This window comes from Lepisma saccharinum, chromosome 18 (assembly GCF_977018435.1).
Source record: "Lepisma saccharinum chromosome 18, izLepSacc3.1, whole genome shotgun sequence".
Classification (NCBI taxonomy): Eukaryota; Metazoa; Arthropoda; class Insecta; order Zygentoma; family Lepismatidae; genus Lepisma; species Lepisma saccharinum.
This window is the reverse complement of record NC_139246.1, coordinates 40,214,325-40,236,404: the sequence shown is the minus strand read 5'-3', so window position 1 is coordinate 40,236,404 and position 22,080 is coordinate 40,214,325. Positions and strand designations below refer to the sequence as shown.

At 39.4% G+C, this 22,080-nt stretch overlaps 1 protein-coding gene across 1 annotated transcript in view; it reads right to left on the bottom strand.

Annotated features, from left to right (window-relative positions):
* Positions 1-2,137: 2,137 nt before the first annotated feature.
* LOC146002016 (farnesol dehydrogenase-like) overlaps positions 2,138-22,080 on the bottom strand; it is a 60,430-nt gene continuing 40,487 nt past the window's right edge. Inside the window, exons 3-6 of the mRNA XM_083139724.1 lie at positions 14,296-14,425; positions 9,896-10,025; positions 6,537-6,674; positions 2,138-2,271 (exon numbers count right to left, since the gene is read on the bottom strand). Coding sequence (XP_082995850.1) covers positions 2,233-2,271; positions 6,537-6,674; positions 9,896-10,025; positions 14,296-14,425 — 437 coding nt within the window. The 3' untranslated portion in view covers positions 2,138-2,232. The remainder of the gene's footprint in view (positions 2,272-6,536; positions 6,675-9,895; positions 10,026-14,295; positions 14,426-22,080) is intronic.

Genomic DNA, 22,080 nt, shown 5'->3' with positions numbered 1-22,080 from the left:
TCCAAGTCTGCCGCCTCATTCCCCGGATTGAAGGGAGCTCTATACTCCGCCCCAGTTAACTGTGGAGCTGGAAAAAGAAAACACATATCTGCGCAAGTAGTGACGCGAGACGGCTCCACCAATGAACACGTGAGGGGAACGGAATTGCGTGGAGTGGGGGAATGTAACTGAAGTTACCAGCCTTCCCATCAGCGTGTACTGTTTCGCTCTGGCCAATAGATTCCCCTCATTTCTCTGACGCTATGTGCGGCCTTGCTCCACAGTTAGCTGGGACAGGGTATAGGCGACACCAGCTGCCGATTCGGACGCGACAAAGGATTCTGTTGTCAGCTTCTTGAAGCCTCGAGGTTGCTTCACACGCATGTGCTCCCCACTCAGTGATGTGCGTCTACGCGTAAACAACGATTGTCTACATTCTACGTGTAGACAATGTAGGCCGTGTCCGGATTGGCAAGCGCTCCGTCCAGTTCTCTCCCGTTGCTCTCGCGTGCCGTCGAAGTCACGTCCAAGTCGTCCGAATCTGCATGTCCCCTTGTAGTACGGTTGTCACTTTTCCCGCCAGGTGTCAGCTCGAACTTCACCCACCGCGCTCTGGGGCGCAGGCGCATCACACGGAAGCAGAAGGCAGACGCCAAACAAACATGACAATGATTTCCACCTATTTACTACTCATATTAAAAATGTAACACGCTATTTCATCATTTACAATTTTTCTGCATTCAGTATTATCGATAAAATGTTAAAGTATAACTGAGTTTTACATCCTCTAATCAGTAAATGTTGTCTGTACAAAGTAAAAGTTAGAATATGGCTGCCAAGCGCAGCGTCACAGCGAGTTCAAGCGTGCATCTGTCGCTCCTCTTTGCTCTCCCCTCCGACTCCACGTCTGCCGCGAATTCGGACAACGGAGGTTGGCTAAGTTCCCGGATGGAACGGTGCTCTAGGTGACATCTGCTGCCGATTCGGACGCGGCCTTAGACTATGTAATCTACGTAGACAACATGGCGCTCGGCCTTCTCCGAGCAAGGCACGCGCATCATTCTAGAAGCAGCAACCAGCATCAGCAGGTGGATATAGAGAGCGTGAAGTATTCCACTGTCCAGAAATAAGTGTTTTAAGTATTGTAACTTGTCGCGACATACCCCAAAAAATGCGATGTCCATAGAATGATAAGATTTTTTTTACTTCTATTACCACCATTTCACGCGTGGAAAAATCTACTTTAAAGACAAATGCACTTTCCTATGCAGTAATAAGACAAAAAATATTTTTAGTCTTCCAAAGGTCAGTGTAAAAAATAATGTCAGTTTTCACTAAGGCTGTCATGTTTTTCTTCCGGTAGTCCCTTTTCTCCTCGTTAGTGAAAATTCAAAAACTTTGATTACGTCTGATGATCTTAAGTTGGTTATAGGCCCAGATTATCGACATATTTGAAGAAAAAAATACTTTCTCTTTAAAGGACCACTGAGATATCTTTCTTCCCTGATGTTTGCATTGTCTACAGTAGACTACGTAAACAATAAGCCAATGTAATCTTCGTGTAGATTACGCGTAGACAACGCATGTAGACGTAAACTTATAGTATACGGCACATCACTGTCCCCACTCGTGCATGTATACTTCCGACAGGGTTGCCAGTCTCGTTTTTTTTTTGTGTTTTTTTTTGCCATACCTCCTATTTCACGTTGGGCAAGGCATTGACTTCCATTAAATTCGAACGCGATTAGCATGTAACTGGGATCAATTTTCTTTGCGGAAATGCGATAGCAAGAAATTAGTTGTTGTCAATTTCTTTTTGAATTTGAAATTAAAATTTTGGGTGCGTCAGCACTAAGGCTATTTTGCACCCGTCACGCTATGCGGGGTACAACCACTTATCCTTACCTTGGTTAAAAGCTGAGGCTGTAAAGAGGCACTCAGCACATATGGCGACAAAACACAGGACAACACACAGAATTACACTAGCCATAGTGCCAGTCGCCAGAACCTCGTTCGATGCAGTCTAGGGTATACTACGTGGAAGTGAGGTTCACTTTTGGGCACCTTATCAGAGGGTTGCCTCTTACACGCCAGTTGTCATCAATGATTTGGCTCTAAAATGTATTACAACGATTTATATATATATTTGCACAAGACATATTGCAAATCAAAATCATTTTATTCAGCAAATACACTGCTATCACAGATACAAGTATAAATGTTGAATATACTTCAGGCAAATTTTCCTACGTCTTATGGTGAACCTGCAGGATAGATTGTGACCTCATGCACCTGAAAGAAGAAAACAATGAGTTCTATACTGTCAATGTTGATGATTGATTCATGTAAGTTAGAAACTATAGGTCGTATTTTCTATAGCGGCGGCTCATCTTAATATACACCATTAATTGTTTATTAAATAGAATTCAGGGCACATAGAGGTTCGCATCCCACTTTAAACTGTAGGTCCAGCCCCGATTAGCCTTACTGTGCGTAAAGTGGACTTAAAACAACAATCAATCAATCAAATAAAGAGCATTCTAATTATCGTATTATTACTACATAGGAAATTGTAATTCCGTGAATTCTTGTAAATAATTTATGTTCCAGGTCCAGCACAAAAATAAACCGCCCTGATAACACGTCCATCCTTTCATCTACTTTGTTAATTCGGTGTTGTTACGTTACCAGCGTGTGTCGAGTGAATTCCGAGTTGTTACGAAAGCAGACCGCTAATACTAAACGCAGGGCCATGAAATTTGGCGGGTGGCACAAGTTCGCGCTGTTGCCACGTCAGATCACAACTCCTTTTGTTCGGAGGTTTAAGAGAATGAAAGATCTCGTTGTAGAGTTGGTCCTTGTAATCCATGTGATACAAACTGACAGTATTTGCTCCAAAGGCCAGGGGTGACACAAAAGTGCCCCGGAGAGAGGTCGGTCTGACGCTCGAACTAGGCAACGCAGCCCGATTGCCACACAGTGAGCGGGAACCAGCGACTTTTGTCCCGCTCTCGCTTTGTTTTTCCCACATGTGGCAACAGCGCAATTCTGCCCAGCGGCCGATTTTCATACGTTTACTGTCAAAAAGTGCAGCATACTACACGGGGACAAGGTTCGGTCAACTTCCCTAAAGTAATTCACGTGGAGAAGCAAGCACATGGAGAAGTCACTACGCGCTATTCGCGATTAAAATTACCACCTGAGCGCTACTGTCGCTTCCAATATGGCCGCTGTACGTAGGATAGATCTTTGTTTACATTCAAGTACGTAATACCATCGTGTTGTCATTGCTGGTATGGAAGAAACGTTTAAATTACGCGTTATATTTAAATATTGCGAATGCGATGTGAATTCCAGGAACTATAACGAAGGTGAAGCTGTGCTGAGAGCGAAGCATTTAATTATGATAATAAAAATAACACGGAAAACGCACACGAAACTAATGTATACGCACTGGTTTTTCAAAGCGGTGCTGTTTCATCTGCACTGCACCTCGGTTGTAACTGCCTAACTGGGGCTCTCAGAAATGTTTTGAAAATAAAGCAATTCACCTGTATTGCAAAGCTTGGGAGGAAATAAATGAAAACATGCTGTTACAGTTTTCTCCCCAAAGAGGCAGGCTGGTTTAATAACAACGCCAGATAATGATCATAATAATAACAATAACAACAATTTCATTGAGGCTATTTTCAGTCTTCACTGGAAATTAACATACTGAATGAAACAGCAACATTAGCATGTCAATTATGTTTTTCTGACTTACCTTTATCATTACGGACATAAATTAATTCTCAAACTATTTTCATCTTTGCACTTAATCGACTTGCACCTGTTCCAAATTACATACATAATACATTGTTTTCGAAAAAAAATTTATATTCAATGAAAACCATTTAAAACTTACTTTAATGGCAATAAAATTATCTTTCCGAAAGATTATTCGGAAAATAGAGTGAACAGACTCGTACATTCTTCGTAATTTCCTTGCCGCATTTCAATTACGCCAATCTTGTGAGTCAGTTGTTTTCTTTGATTTATTTAAACACTTCATTTTGTTGATTCCACGGGGTGGAAAACACATGTAAGCTTTTCACTTGTCCTGAACCACAAAACGATTTAGAGCAAAAAACTGAACAGTATACGCTACTTTCTCGCATGTTCCCAATGCTTTGAACGGCTTCAACACGGCGAAGCGCAGCGAGGTGTTCCTACGTGGAGTGGTTCCTGAAAATCTCACCAGATGGCATAACGGATAACCACTGGCTAAGAAAGACTTGCTTGCTAAAAGATGCTCTAAAAGGAATGGTTAACTAAATCATACGTGGCATGAAATAATGTACTGCTGTTAGAAGGGGAGGTGAGCAGAATATACAGGTACTCTAAGCACACAAAATGTAGCAGATTGTTCTGTATGTTAAAAACAAGTCTAACACAGTAGTTCCCAAAGTATGCGCCTGGCTTACAGCGACGCCGCGAAATGTTGCAATGTTTTAACTGAAGTAACACTTACTTGTTAGTCCACACACAGTTTTAGTTATGATTGTTCCAAATATGTGCTTATTAGGTACTGTTAACACATAAAATGTTTCCGAGTTTGAAATATGTGTTTATTTTTTTAACTTTAGACAAGCCAACTAACCACACTAACTGAGCGTTGCAAATGTTAGATAGACCTACATTTTGACTTGGACGCCGCGGAAAAAACTTGAAACACCAAGGGCGCCGTGAAACGAAAAAGTTTGGGAACCCCTGGCCTAAAATATAGGCTACACTTCGCCTTCCTGACGGCGTACCGAAAACGTTGTCGTCTTGTATTCAAGGGTCATGGGTTCGATACCCAGTGGAGGCACATTGCAGTTCAGTTACCATTTTAAACTATAGGTCAAGTCTCGATTAGCCTATTTGTGCATAAAGTCGACTTACGACAAGAAAATACCAAGGGTTCGTTTTGGGTCTAATTTGTGGTCAGATAAACTAATCGGGGGCGGACATTGAAAGTGGAATACGAATCACTGTACAATGTACCTTCACCAGCACACGGACCCTTTGATTATAAGGGTGAAATATAAGTGATTCTACGTTATTTGCATTAACTGTAACTACAGAGAAGGATAAGCTTGAAGATGTATATCCTCAGACGAAACTGTCGCAAACATTGGACATATCTGAATTAGAACGCTCTTGTCTTGCAATCAGGAAGTCCAGAATTCGATTTCCGGTGACGACTTATTTAAGTGTCTTGTAAAGCTAATACCGATTGATGTGTTTGTGTTAAACTTTGTTTTACTCATTTATTGTCTGGAAAGAAATTACTCCATTTTTTCTTTGTCGTTGTAATATAATGTTATCTACAGAGGATTCCCTGACATTCGCTACGAGCTTCGGCGGCAAGCTGACCGGCATCAGCGCTTGTCTTTCCCGGTGAACGGGTCAGCGACAGTTTCTAGAGTCGGCTATTAAAATTACAGTTTTCATATTGTGTACTAACCTTGACTACAGAAGGTGTTGAAAATGATGTCCCTCTGCTGCAACACATTCCTGGCATCTCCGAAGGAAATTGGCATTTCCACGAGAAAGTTCGTCTACTGTAATTCTCCCGATTTCTCGAACAATACTCTCTTTTTATTCACGGATGGTGTGCGAATTGTCTTTGTATACTTTATTTCCCCATTTTTCTTTCCACTTTTATTCAGAACTGACCCTGTTACTCTAAACTTTTTTACGAGGTTTAATATAAGCGACTGTCGCGGACCTGTTCACCGGGAAAGACAAGCGCTGATGCCGGACCGTTGCCGCCGAGTCTCGTAGCAAATGTCAGGGAATGCTCTGTATAATACAGTGTGTCCAGAAATAATGGTTACACTCTTAGAACTTTAATAACAGAGAAACTATTAAAGATGACTTGACTGGACTGTTTGCATATGAAGCTGCAATGTCTATGTTCAGCATGTGTGAGCGCATATAGGCCTTCTTTTTTTTTTTTTTTTAGTCCCGTCACAGTCTGCCAAGCGGTAGTCATTAGTGTAGACAAAATGGAAGAGGTCAGAAAATTTTCTTTCGAGAAACGTAAGAGTCGAATATCCATCCAGATCTCCTGATTTAACACAGTTAAATTACTACCTGTGGGGATCTGTGATGAATGCTGTGTACGCCACAAAGCCAGAGAAACCGAGTAATGTGGGACATGCAATTCACACAACTACGCTTCCCTTCCCGCAGAGAAACTGTATCTGCTGTTTATCCGTTCAGATTGCACATAATGTATTACTGCCAATGATGGACATTTTGAACATCTGTAACTTTAAAGTATGTGACACAAAAAAAGTTCGTGCTTGCTGTTATTAGCGTTCCTGTTATTGACGTTCAATGAGTGTAAACACTATTTTGGGACACTCCTTACTTAGTGATCTCTTTTGGGAGGGTCACGTGCTCGCGTGCGCCTCCCGCTAAATCCGCCAATGACTGCTGTTTTGAAGAGTATGACAGAAGGTGGGAGAGACAACAGGGCTTGAAATGATATAGCCTGCCCATTGTGCTGAGACCCCCAAAAGACTCACCTGAACATGTGCAGGAGCCGAGAGAACGTACTTCACGGCGTCAGCGATGTCCTCTGCATTCATGGAAGGAATCTGATCGAAGAGTTCCTTGAAAACGTCGTCCAAAATCTCCGTCTTCACAAGCCCCGGGCTGATACTCTGCAACAAGAAATTGTGTACAATCGTTTCTCTTTCTCTGCTGATAAAATCTACCTCTTGCAGAATTGAAACGATCTTGAATAAAAAATAATGTGTATATATATATGTGTAAAAATCTGTGCTCATATATTCTTCATTTGATGTCCGTTAATTCATACAAGGTATATAAGGAGAGTGTCCTCTCCATGTGCTCCCCTTAGATTTCTGGAAAGAGTTAATATAATTGTAATGGTGAAATAGTAGATATATTTTATAACAAAAAATATTGTTTTCTGTGACTTACAGGTCGTAAGTTACAACAACTATTATTAGTAGTATTATTTTATTTGATATTACAGTCTAATTCACACAGAATATCTAACTATAAAAAAAGCATAACGAATTAACAGTTATGCAAATTATATACTATGTATATACAGAATATGGAAATTAAAAATGTATGTATTTTTTAAAAAAGATAAGTTCAAGCAGCTCCGGTGCCCACCCAGCGTCGTATAAATTAGGTAGTTGGAGGAAACTCCGGGGGGGGGATAAATGCGGCTAGGGGCGTGGTGCTGATCACATAACTCCCACCTTCGGCCGTGATCACGAAAGTGTGAGGCCCTAACTCCACATCCCCTATACACCTTCATGGCGTGGTGCAAAGCACAGGGGAGCACTTTATTTATTATTTTTTTGTGACAATGTAGTGATGAAAGAAAGAAATGTCTCATGGAGTTTGTAAAAGGTTGAGTTGATTTGGTGTTTTAAGTTCACTTTATGCACAGTAAGGCTAATCGGGACTGGACCTACAGTTTAAAGTGGGATCCGAACCACTTTTGCCCTAGTTTGTAAAAGGTTTGGTACTGCTTCAGTATAATTTCAAAGAGTTCAACGTTCCATTAGTATATTCTGACTAAACATGGATTTTTTTTAAAAGAAATTGAAATATAACTCAAAACACGTGCAGTAAGAAATGTATTGTTTATTATTGATTACAAATTTGGGAATTTTGTATGTAAGAAATGTTTAAAAGTATATTATTTTTTAAAACTGAAAATGTATCAATTTTTACATTATTTACTAACATGTTCTAGAAATATGTATCATTTAGTGCGAATGATTTGCGTCCTACATTTTGTCCTCCGTAATCCTAGTCGCGTGGTGCGTGCTAACTAATCAAATGAACGTTTAAAGCCGAATTTTCTAAATCTTCTGAACTTGAACACCGCTTTTCGTCTACTTTGTGAACCTCATTTACTTGCACCGACCTAACAGCGGAATGCACCTTCACTGCACCTAGCGTCAAAAAGTGAAGCGTACTGGACGGGGCAATTGTCCACGGGCTTCCAGTTTGGACCAAAGGGTCTTGTACAGTCAACGGGAAAGATAATGGTAGGCAAATTGTCCACCGCTATATTCATTACTTTTTTATTCTACATCCTGTGTTGTTTTGAGGAATGAAACTGTGTTGGTTCAAAGCAGGCATTGTTCTCTGCTTATTGAAGTCTTTATTTCAATTCATTGTCATCACATTGTGTAGAACAGACCGAATGAAAATGGTGGTGGACAATTCGCCTACTGTTTCTTTCACCGTTGTGTGTACATGAGAGTTCGCCTTGTGCCTCGGTGTGATGCGGACGTTTGTGTTGTGTTTGTCCAAATCATATTGCGAAGTACCTATTTACACCCGTGAATAGGAGAAAGAGTTTTGTGTTGTTTGTGTTAATACTTGCAAAGGACCTATTTATAACTGTGAAGAGTTTTAACGTTTATTGGTGATAGGGACAAATCGAAGAAGAAGAAGAAGATAGCGTCTTGTACACAATCAAATGAATCATGAACAAGTCGTTTAATTGAAGGCTTAAAATCGACAACTGAAAGTCTTTGAACAGCGTTCATAATTGGAATATTGAATGGTCGGAATCTGCTCATGTACACGATCAAAGAAAATTGAACAAGTTCACATTTTACCAAAAAGTGGTATTGTGTACGGCACAAAAAGAAATAAATAGACCAGCAATTATCTGTAACAAAGATAACAATTTCATTTCCAAAGGAAGAAGTAGGACACATTAGAAAACCGAAAGAAGTGTGGTGTTGATGTGTATTTTCTCGGTATTAATAGTCTAAATCTAATATGAGACACCAGAAAAACAATGTGAGCACAACAAAATAATTTTATAAAGATATCCTTCCCACAGGTATACAGATACTTGTTTTTCATTGTGTGTATCTAAACTTCAATTTAAGATTAACACAAAATATTATGTATTACGGTTGGTTGTCGAATATATTTTATTATCACATTACTCACTGTTGTAGAAATATTGATCATTCTTTTTTGTATTGTTGCGATTAAATAAATACAGAATGTTCTACCGCTCCTCCTTTCCCTTGTCGCAAATCACAAACACATGTTTACTTTTTCAACGCTGCTTTGATGCTTTCTCTTCACAACATACCGTCAAACGGGGTAACTTTGTCTTTGAGGGTAACTTCGTCATGAGACTGATAGATGTCGGTAGGAGCCACATGCTGGTGAAACAAAGGGAGTGTGAAGCCACACACGTGCAGTTGTGGAGCGGACATCAAGGGAGGAAGTGCACTGTGCTTTGGCGCTGTTTGCAGCATTTTCTCACATATAAGAAGGTAGTTGGTAGTTGGAAATATCAGAACTATACCTCCCATCAGATGCAGGAGGCTTTACGACTGATCGGGAAGGAAAAAAAACGGACGCGGAAGCGTGACAATCTTACCTCTTCATGCTAGGAACGTAAGCAGAGATGACGTAGTTACCCCATTTTCTGGGGTAACTTCATCACGAAAATGCTTACGTATTTGCCCCACCGTAATATTTTGGAATTTCTTTGGTATTCCTTCAGTACATTTACAAAGAACAAAGTGTTCCTCGCGTATAATATTCGTGTTGTCACTCGCCATGGATTTTGCAGGAACATTAGAATATGCCAAAATCTGTACGAAGTTACCCCGTTTGACGATAATAAAAATAAATAGCATTCTGTACCTCGATGCTTCTTTCCCATAATCGATTTTAATAGCATGTGCTGTAGTTGGTCGACAGCGAGGCTTGCATGGCGTTATTTAGAACCTTTGCTAAATAAAAATTCTTAGACCTAACCTTGCATACAATGAGTGGTCTCTGGCGTCATTTTGTTTTAAGCATTCAATTCAACGACTTGTTCGTGAGTAATTTGATCGTGTACAAAAGCACCACTCACCGTGACCCTGATCTTGGTTTTGTCATTCACGAGTTCCAGCCTCAGCGCCTCGGTTAGAGCGGTGACTGCGTGCTTCGTGGCGCTGTAGAAGTGGAACACTGGGAATGCAGACACCCTGTGGCCAGCAACGCTTCAAGAAAAAGGGTCGTTAATATAATACAGTGGATTTTAAAAGTCCTGCAGGATTACATAAAGCTATAGGTTTAAAGTAATAGATTTATTACAACGAAATATTGTTTCTTCTTTTAATTCAAACAGAAAAAAATGTTCTGACCACACTGGTGGATTGATTTATTTGCTTTATTATACTTCGCGTCTTGTGCCACTTTTGGCTAATTTGCGAAGATGGGGATGAGTGATTACATGATGAAATAGATGAATGGACACTTACAAACATCCATGCCCAGGCTGGGATTCGAACTCGGATCTCCTGGCGTCGTAGAGCTATGTGCTAACCACTCCGCCACGGGGGGTGGCCTGTCCATACTAGTGAATGACGTATGTGCAGGTGATCACGTGATTCTAAGATGACGTGGATGTAGGAAAAATTTACCCACATCTTGGCCCGCAAGGTCATCAGACCTTGCGCCTTGCGATTACTGGCTGTGTGGACATGTGAAGACCCAGGTGTATGCACAGAAGCCTACAGATCTTGACGACCTGAAGGTACGAATGAGATTCACAACATTACGGACGAGCACCGTCACAACGCAACTTTCGATTCGAATGAAGATTGCAAGAGAGTTTGTAAGTGAATGGTGTCCAGCTGGAGATCTGGCGGTGAACCGATCAACATCAAACATTAATTTTCAAGTTTGCTCTGCATAACAAACAATATTTTGTTGTAATAAACATTTTGCTTTAAAAGTTAAGAGGTTATATGAATCCTGCAGGACTTTTAATACAGCATGTTATTTGAACCATAAATATGAAATGTTCTCAGAAAATCTGTTTTTGAACCAAATATCGAATTCTTTTCGTTACAAGAAAGACAAAGGTTTGTTGTTAGAGCGGTTCAGGAGTCAAAAAAAGTTTGCTTCAATAACGGTGATGTATTATTAACATTATTACTATTATTATTGCTTGGTACCTGTTAATGCATATAAAGTATTAAATGGGTGCATGCCCTTAACTTTAGTTAGTAAACATTTTGCACTAATTTTATAATCAAACAATATCTCAAAAGTTATAAAACAAAACTATGCACATTGTTAGAAAGCACTTTGAAAGTTATATTAACATCACACACAAATATAGGTTACAGTTTTTAAAGTAAAAGCCTAACTCTAAGATTGATTGATATGTTTATTTTACTTCGCTTTTCTGTCACTTTTGGTTAATCGCGAAGATGACAATAAGTGCTAATATAATGGAATTAATAAAGAGACACTTACAAAGAACAAACACTCTTGACTAGGCAAGTATTCAAACCCGGGACGTAACCCGAAGAAAGTAAACTAAAAATAACACTGTTATGGTTAATATAACTAAAGTACAACAGATAAGAATTTATATCATCCCATTTCTTTAGAGAATATTTTCTTGCTGATAATTAGTCAGTCCTTGGACTTTTTGGTTCTAAGAAGTAGTCTTTGTGTTCCTAAAATAGGTTCTAAAACCTCAAAGACACACTCAAAATCCTGAAATAGGTTCTAAAAATTTTAAATTGGGCTCGAGAAATCCTCAAGTAAGTTCCATAGAACTTAAAAAGGTTCAAAATTCCTGAAAAATATTGATTAGGTACAATTGTTAAAAACAAACAGAAAGCTGCGTGGAAAATGAAACAGAATTATCTTCATCCGTTTACTTTGTTAGTGTTCTTTGCAGAAAAATCTATCTGACAGACAGAAGATTATTGCACGATATCTTGAAGTTGATTAGGTAAATTAGAGTGTGAAATTCTTATACAATTAACAATTTTTCGTAGGTTAGTATTATATATCCCGTAACATTCGTGACTTGTGATTGTAGATGAATTTCTAGTCTGAGTATGTGAAATGGCAAGCGTCAACTCCACACCTTAAATTAAATATTTTAAATGTACACCCGTTTAATTGAACTGAATTACAATTTTTAGATACACTGGAATCACACAGGCACTTTATATTGTTAATGTATATATATTTATGTGTAGTGAGGAATTGTAATACGTAAGGTTCAAAGAGAGAAAACATCTTCCCTTGAATTTTTTGAAAGTTTGCCTTGAAAAGTGGCTACCCTAAGTACTACGTAACAATCTTTTCATTTTTTCATTTTATCTGCTGCCAAACTCCACCTTTTGTCTGCGACGATCATCTTGTATGGTCAAAATGATCTTTCAAAAGAAACGAAGCCAGTGGTGCTGAAATGTCGCTTCGCAATGCATGAATGCCACAAAGCACAGAATCGACGCGAAAGTAAGCGCACCAACACCACACAGATCGGAAGCTTGTACCACAGATATTTGTGTTTGTACTTTGCTGTGTGCAGGTAACAGTGGCGCCAGACTTTGTTTAGGGCTTTCAAAAAAACATCATGAACTTGGAGGAACGGATATCGACAGAGAGTATGTTTCAAACACGTTAGTCATTGAATTGTTTCGTCACCAAACAGGATAAATATCTCTGTCCACTGGCGTACGCAGAGAGGGTGCTGAAGGGGCTACAGCCCCCTCCAAAATTTTCAGAAAATCAACATTTTCAAACAAAAACAGTGAAGAACTCGGGGCCCCATTAAAATATCCCCAATTGCCATTTTCGATAGAGGAAAATTCTAAAAATAAGAAATATCTTATTGTGTATGCAACCCCCCTTCACAGCTCCTCCCGAAAAAAATTCCTTCGTACGCCAGGGCTTCTGTGTGATATAAAATTCCTGTGAAACCTAAAAAAATGAATACGTAAAAAAGTATGATTTGGGCCCAAAACATAAAATAGGTTGTAACAAGCAAAGTAGGTTATTTTAGGCACTATAATACTCCATCAGTTACTTGTGCCTTTGTATGAAACGCTGACGTAACTTGTTGTATCTTATTTAAGCCCCTATCACACGGAACTGGATTTCTAGTTGGAATGCCCTAGTTGGCGATGAACTGACTTTCTAGGTAGAAATCATGGCCGCCTGGCTGACTGCTTGACTGGTTTTGAGGAATAGGACATGTTCTAATTGCTACTAACTTCTTCGACTAGATTCTGTGGAACAGCCAATGAGAGCAAAGTTTGGCCATGTGAAGATAATCTGTGAGTTTGCAAAGTAGCTTTTTTTGTCTGTGGTTTCCGAGTGCATACAGCACGAAAGGCATGTTTACAATTGAAAAAGCTAAAATATTCTTCCATACGTGTATAGTAAACGTTGTAAAGTATGTATTTTATCAGCGCCATTCTTCTCTACCGAAAACTATTTAATACGAAGCGATATTCCTTTCGGTTGAATAGTTATCGTATTTTAAAAGTGTGAAGTGATACGTTGTTTACATCTCACGCGGCCGCCATTATGGGAACGACAGACTATCGACAAGTACGGTGTAACAAGTACCGTGTGAGGCGAAAACTAGCAAATGGGTAGCCAGTCCAGCGTCAACTAGAGCATTCCTACTGGATATCCAGTTCCGTGTGATTCAGGCTTTACCTGCAAAGGAAAAGATAGGTTAAAAACATAAAATCCGCGATCTAGTGTTTGTTAATAACAAATAAGTAGTAACAATATAACTTTTAAAACTGTACCATCCTTTCACTCCTGTAAGTTGAATCCCACATTGTTTTCATGTGTGTGTTTATGGGCAAATTTTGAAGTGAAATACTGTAGATTCTTATCCAAGGAAGATAGCTCTCTAGGTTTAACCATAGTTCCCAGCCTCGGCACTTTCGCCCACACAAACACGTTTTTCTGTGAAGTTATAGAAATCATTTCTTGCTTCAAATGCAACGCAGAAATATCTACCCCATCCTGCAGTTCGGAATTTATATGGATCTAATTTATAAAAGTGACAAAAATCGAATGATGCACATCGCTCAGTTTTATTGGTGTTTCGTGGACAATTAAAATAAAACATCGAAAATGCTGTGTCTCTCTTAAAGAGTATAAAGTGAAACCAACATGGAAATATAGAGCTTACTACCGGCTTTGAGACAGTGCAATGTGTTGTTCTGTTCCACGAATAATGATCACTCTGAAGACGTAAGTGAACTTATCTGTAGATTCCAATTGCGTTGAAATGCATTACTTCCTGAACAACTGAAATTTTTGAAAAACCTAAATACTAAATCCAAAGTCTCTTAATCGTAAAATTCACCTGCTTTAGAAGCATCTTGGTGGAAGCAGACTAGTCGGCCATCAGCACCATTTGGTGAGAAGTGGCAGAAACTGTAAGTTCTTGGAATAGCATGCGAACTGGTCGGTTGGTAAGATCGTAGCGTAACATACCTATTGATGTGGATGATGTGTCCATCGTTGATGCTCCTCTCCTTCATGGACTTGACGGCTTCCCTGCTGCAGATAGAAAGAGCCAGGATGTTCACGTCCAGCATCTGCCTCATGTCAGCAGTCCCAGCCCCTGAAAAGAAAGGAAGTTTTCGTGTTATGACTATTCTCCATTCACCGCAAGAACAAAGATAAAGTAAGCAATAAATAATACGCAACCTCTAAGAAATAGTTCCCCTCGTGTGTTAGTTCTGGTGTCATTCATGAATATACTGGACAGCTCATAATACTTGGGATGTAAATTTAAAAGTGCCAACACTGTCAGGAATAGGTGATAACATCGTGCCTTTGCTATCAGATGATGACAGTTGGGGGCCATGTCCATGTGTGGAGGACCAAAAGTGCCAAGTACACTATAGGGAACCCAGCATGATGCAATTTTTCTTACGTTCTCACTGAAACCTCATTAAAAAATGCACTTACCCATTGGGGAACCATCATATACGGCTAGGTATTGCTGCTACAGGCTTCGTGCGAGTATTTATGACATTCTCGTGCATTTTTGCTGCGGGCCACCTGGATCTTTATCTACCTTTGTAAACATGTTTTAGGGCAGTACACAAAATGCGGTTCATTTCAAACTCGTACACACAAACAGCACTCGCTGCACCGACAACTTTTGGCACTCCACACATCGACATGCACCCTAACTGACAATGCTCAATGCATGATAGCACATGCAAGGTGTTATCATCTATTCCTGATAGTGTTGCCACTTCTAAATTTACAACCCACGTATAAAGTCCCTGGCTGTGCTGGAACGGGCGTTTCCTCTCTACTGTAGTTTAGTCCGTAAAAAAAAAGGTCCTCGTGACCGGAGTGAAAGAAAATGTTATCTAACTCGTAAAAAAATTATAGGTTAAGTTATATCACGTAAGGTCGTAAGAAAAAAAAAGGACGTACACAAAAATAACACTTGTAGGTTAACTTAGCTCGTAAAAGGTCGTAAAAAAGTGAATAGGTTAAGTTATATCACGTAAGATCGTGGCATACCTACAAAGTATGAGGTAGGAAAAACCAAGTTGAGGCGAAAATTGTACTGGGACGTCGTCGAACGCCACAAAATCCACAAAAAAATACTCCCTTTGTCCCATAATTATTGTCCGGTATGCCAAAATGGTAGTACAGAAATGACAGACGAAGAGGCAGATTGAAAGCCAACTGATCCTTGAGTAGTAAAGTTGTATGACTCATTCCCTTGTTTCATGTTCTTCTTCTGTATACACCAATGTCACAGTCAGAGACCTGCACAAGACCCGGAGAAAACCCGTGTGCGAGGAGGCGCGCCTACAATAATATGCAACACGCACATCAAGCCCAGGTGTTCGACATCGCGCAAGCGAGCTTCACGTCACTGTGTTGCACAGGCTTCGATGCCTGCCAGGTTTTTCTATTACCCGGGTCTTAAGAAGACCCGTGAGACTCGATGTAGTTCTTGCAGGTAGACGGCGAGCACTACTGTCAGTGTTGCCAACGGCCATTATATTTCACTACGCATGGAAATATTTGAATTTCTGCTAGGCGCAGGTGCCTTGAGGTTGTAGAATCATTGGCGTAGCAAGGGGTGAGCGAAGTGGGCGACCACCCTGGGCCTCGCGCATATAGGGGCCTCGCGTCCTATGAGGTTGATACGAAAAACGTAATAAATGGAAGTGAGAAAGATAGAAAAGGCTAATTTTTGTGGGGAATAAAATTAAGACCTTTTAAACTGGCTTTATATTCTAGTTTAACGTTATAATTTGAATGAATACGTCAAATCAGAGGCGGGCGGGAGCTCTAAGCCTAAGGGGCCCCAAAAAAGTCAAAATAATTCTAATTTTTCATGTGAAACATCAACGCAAAAATTGCTTGGACAATTTTATCCATTTTTCTTCTGTGTCGTGACCTTGCACAGCCTACCCGATTTTAATATGTTAATGGTAAAGCACCTCAAACTGCCACGGAGCAAAGTATGGGGCATTTAAATGCTTCTGGTATTTTAAACTGAGGAAGGGTATGGATAATATTAGCAGTTCTTCCTTCGTTCCTACAACTTCAGATGCAGCTCTTGCCCTCTGTAACGGGCACGAAGATGATTTATCTTCCGAATTTCCTGATCAAGTTCTATGTTTCAGGAATGTGCTTAAATCTGAAATCAAGTGCTTTAGGAAAGTTTCTTCTCCTTGATAGCTCTACACTAACTTCCAGTGTTCTCTGTATCCTGTACCGCCTTCTGTTTGGGGGAAGGGATAAGTAAGTATTTGTATTTGTATTTTCTTTTTTTTTTATACATAAATGTCAAAAAAGATATGTTGTAATATGTGAAAATTCAGAGTTAGAGCATCGATTTGTATAGTTATTAATGTAAGTGCAGCCACAACCAGCCATTCTAAGTAATTACGTACATTTCCTGGAAGAAGCTGACTGTACTTGAGGGACCCAAGTTTATTTCTTGCGGACGCGTACTTTACGATTTTGTTACGCCACTGCGTCAAATATTTAATATTACAAGAACATTAAGACGTAACAACAAAATGAGATTCACAGTTATTATTATCATCTAAGTCCTAAAATTCAAAGTTAACTGGTACAATTTATGTGCAACAAAGTCAAAATTGCTAATTAAAAAAAAGTCAAAATTGCTAATTTTAAAAAAAGTCAAATTAGCTGTATCAGTTGATTACACCAAACATTTCACATTTATTGTGCAAATGACTATCGTTTTAAGATTTGCTGATGTTGAAACCGATTGTGTAGAAGAGCTTGTAGGTAGATACATTGGGCCCCTAGACAGGATTGTGATTTAGCGCACTCCCTTCCCCCCCGCTCTATCAAGCACTGACATTTTATGTGCGTCCTTCCATATTTTCTACTTAAGCCATGGTTTGTGACATTTACATCCTACAAACTTCGAAATGAGGAAACAAAGAACGACTCATTAAATAATATATAGGTTATATTTCAAGATTCTTACTTTGTATTTCTGATTTTTTTAAAAAAAAGTTTATCACACTTAAGGATATTTCAGTTATCTTACTGCCTAAAGAACATCTTAAAAAACGTACTATTACTACTACTTTGGTTAATGAAAATTCCAGCAGCCTGTTACTGTAGCTCTGCCAAGTGTAAATTTCTCTGTCGCGTACTATTAAATATAATTTTCGTCAGAAATTAATTATTATTGTAGGCTATTATATAAATATGATAATTTGCTGACGTTTCCTTGATGACTGTGTATCGATTTACATTGATATTTCAAACTTAAAGAACGATGGGGCCTTGCATTCAAATCTCGCCCAGGACCTCGCGATATGTTGCTAAGCCACTGCACCTAAGATTTTGTAACTTCTCAAATTAGTGTCATTATTATGTCAAACCAAGTACCACATAATTTCTAAATTTGTTTCGATGGTCTTGAAATAGGTTTGTGTGTCTTGTTCATTTTATGTCAACTTTCTGGTCTTGAAATCGTAAATCTTCTGTCGGTTTCATTTTTACGTTGTTTGTTTGTTGAAATGTGTAAATAGCATTGCCTGTTATTTGCACCCGTGTGAAAATACAAGCTAACAATTATATTTTGTATCGTATTAGGGTAAAGACCCCGAATATGAGACCCTTTTGGTAGAATTCGATTTACTTGTTAATTAAAGCATAAACGATTTATGTTTTTTTTTTAAATATATTTTGTAGGGAGTCTATTTTATGATACAAGGTATTGGAATATAAAAAAAGTAACAATCATAAATTATAAACAAAAAAATGAACACAAGTGCTACTGAGCTATTTTTATAGTGGGTACCGAATAAGAGACCCCGACCTTGTTTGGGTTATATAAATCATTTGAATCTTTGAACTAAATTATTTTTTAAATAAATGAACTAAGTTATTTTCTTACCCAACTATAAGTGAAACGATATTAGTTTTACACCATGTTTAAAAAGATTAGGCTATTCTAAAAAAGAAACTGACTATTTTTACCATGCTAAAAATACAAAACAAAATGTTCCTTCTATGCTATCCTAGTAGCTGTCCTGTTGTCATCAAAATTGGTTCACTTCAAATGAAACTGTGAAAAGACCTACATTGTGTTACACATGAAGTAGCTACCTGGTAGAAACGAAGTTCATCATGCGTTTACTTTTGATTTTTGCACATCGAACACACAAATGTGTCATCTGCACCACAATGAGCATGAGCCCACTTGTAACAACGTGTGCACTTTACCCACTCTTCACCACATTGATCTTTGGAATACGATGAACCACAAAATACACATTCTGTATCATCTTCATCTAATTCTAAACTGTCAGACGATTCTGCTAATGAGAAAGATTCTTCCGACTCATCTGTGGATTCTTCACATTTCTTTGATACAACCTTCCTCTTCTTACGTGAAGTACAACGCGAGTAATCTGATTGCTGCTTTCTTTTTACCTCAGTAGGCTTCCTACTGTGAGTGCCTGTAACATCCCTACCAAACAGGTTCTTCTTCACTTCCTTCTTACATTTCTTCGAATTATCTGCAAGTCTTTTTTTGTATGGTGTTGTTGTTATAACTACTGGTTGATTCACTACGCGAGATTTCCCGGAGTTGGTAAGAGATGGGCTGTCTAGTGTGGGCAGTGGCTCAATGTCTTCTGGCATTACAATGGCATCGTCATCAGGGGTGGTACTGTTTGAAGACTGCGTAGCCTGAATAGGACTGCTTTCAGGCTCCTGTTCCTCTTCAAGTTGGCCTAACCTGCTGCAGCTTGGTTGGGGATCCACGTAACCTTTGGGTAGTTCAACTGACTGACCTGTCACATTCCTCTTTTTTTTTTTAGAGCTGACAGAGTGTATTGCAAAATCTTCATCACGAAAAATGTATCTATTACAAGGGAATAAACCAGTCTTTCGAAATGCATTAACGGATGTTTCCATAGTAGCAGCTCTGTTGTATGCACCTGACAATATTCTGGCAATTTTATTTTTAGTGGTTTTCCTGGATTCTGACGCAACCAGGGTTCAACTTCTTGTGCGAAAAAATGTTTTGTAGGGAAACATGAAACCTACGTCTAGAGGCTGCATTTTATGCGTCGAGTGTGGCGGTAAACAGATAATAGAAACATTGTGTTCTTTCGCTTTTTCAATCACTGCTATATTTCTTACGTGGGAGTAGTGACCGTCTAAAACCAGAAGCACAGGTTCTTGGTAACATAATTGCAACGTAACTCCCAAATTAGGAAAAGCAATGATGAAAATCAACGTAAAATATTAGATATATTTTGTGACTCCTAATATGAGACCCTTCATTTTTATGGTAGTCCTATTATGAGACCGGTCTCATATATTGAACCTCTTCCAGGTCTCATAATAGGACCTTCGCAGGGTAAACAAATGAACAACGCTATCTCTCTTACAAGTGGACGAAAACTAGCAACTAATTACATGGTACAACACACACACTCACCACTACGAAACACAGTAAAAAGGGGATCAGTAAGAACTTACCTTATCCATTTTCAGCAGCTAATTTCCAAACTGCAGCAAAATTTCCACGACCACGCATTCTTTTTCACATTCACTGCGTCACCAACTCTACACACAAGGAGCTCACGTAACTTCCAGTGCTATGGCGCGATTCCTCCTTGTGTTTCAGCTTCTTTCCACTAGGGTGCAGCTCTTTGTTTACGAGATACATGGGGGTCTCATTTTAGGTGCCTATCCTCATATTCGGGGTCTTTACCCTACTATCAATGCGGTCGGAGAACAAGATAACTAGCAACAACACTAGCGAACGACGATTTGTTGAAAGAGATGACAATATTCAAAAACCTTTTATAATGCAAATTCTGATTTCATGTTCCATTTTATTGACCATCGTGCCTTAGTGTTCAGGGGGGGGATCTTGAGCAACTAATTCGGATATTGAATTGGGAAAATTACACCAGAGAGAAAATCTGTTTGATTGATTCATTTATTTGGTCAATTTATGCACAATAAGGCTAATCGGGACTGGACCTATAGTTTAAAGTGGGATCCGGACCATCATGTGCTTCCACCGGGTATCGAACCTGGTACCCTTTGATTACAAGGCGACGACACACCACTGCGCCATAGGGAAGCACCCCCAAAAAAGTATAATGTAGAACAACCACCAGTCACACAAAGTTCCAAAGTATTTACGATGGCACTTTTTGCGAAACTTGGTTCGTACTCCTGTACAGGTGTCATCAGTGGCAGCAATTAGGGGCGGGGCCGAGAGAGTGCAGTTGCCCCCCCCCCCACTTTTTGCTACTTTTGCACCACGCTAACCTCATGTAAAAAGCGAAATTAAATTATCCTTGCCCCCCCCCCCCGTACATTTGCACTTTGGTCCTCTAGTTTTGGAACCCAATCGCCGCCACTGGGTGTGAGCGATACAAATGTTATCTAGCAAGGAATAAATGTCTGCAATTTCAAATTGATAAAAGTGATGAACATTTTAAGTGCTCCTAGAACAGTTTAGAATCTAAAAGTTGGCAACGGTGACTGCGTGACTCATGTATCTGGAGACGGTGCAAAACCGGAATGAGCGTTCGCTGAAGATAAGCGAGCTTCGTCTTGCAAGGCCTTCCAGTTACCCGTGGGCTTTCGATGCTTGACGGGTCAAAACCCAGGTATATAGTTTTACTCGCCCGCCCGACCAACCAGGCGGGCCTAGTAAGCGATTCTGGCCGTTGTGCAGCCCTCTGGTCACAGTTTGAATATCAGGCAATTATTATGAGACAACAAACAAAGGTGCACCGGACAATAATTATGGGACAGAGGGAGTAGTCATAATATGATAGAACTGAGGCTAAATCCATAGAAATAGGGGATACCTACTAAGTACGTGTGGAGGCGTTACGTTTACACTACTAATTGGTGAGACGACAATACAATACATTATGTAGCACCCATTTGGTAAGAAAGAAAATGGAGACACGAGGAATCGAACCTAGGATTTCCGCTTGCAAAGCTGATTCTTATCCAACTTTTTTTTATTATTTAAAAGGAAAGCCCCTAAGCGGAAGCTTCCCCCATCACACTTCATTCACTCATATCATTTTCTTCAAATCTCAATTTCAGGACAGACAATCACAAACACCCATGTCCGAACCGGGATTCGAACCCGGGACCCCTGGCGTCATAGCGCGATGTGCCAACCACTCCGCCACGGGGGCCGACTTGGACACAAGCAGTGGTGCTGTAAAATTGCTTTTCGAGTAGTTCGTTTTTATTGCTTCATCTTTCGCTGTTCAACTGCAAAAGTATACATTCTCTTCTCACTGATTATATTCATTTGCAGCCAATATGCTTCATCTCATGACGTCTCTTTCATGTGCACGCGTCGTTCACAGAATAAAAGTAAAAGTTGTGTGTGAAGTTCAAGAAAAAAGTTTGAATGTTTTTCGCTAGTGGTAGGTTAGAGTTCCCAGCCCTCTATATCATTGAGATCCATTTCCGACAGCACAGCAAATTGAGCTATGTGACTTCGAAGCGTATTGACGAGCGTACTATATATATATATATATATATATATATATATATATATATATATATATATATATATATATATATACACACCTAGGTACTATATATATAATATATATATATATATATATATATATATATATATATATATATATATATATATAGATACCTAGGTATATATTAAAAATATTCACCATTCTATGTTTGTGCTCCATTTCATATTACGATACAAACGTGCACCTGACAATTTATATT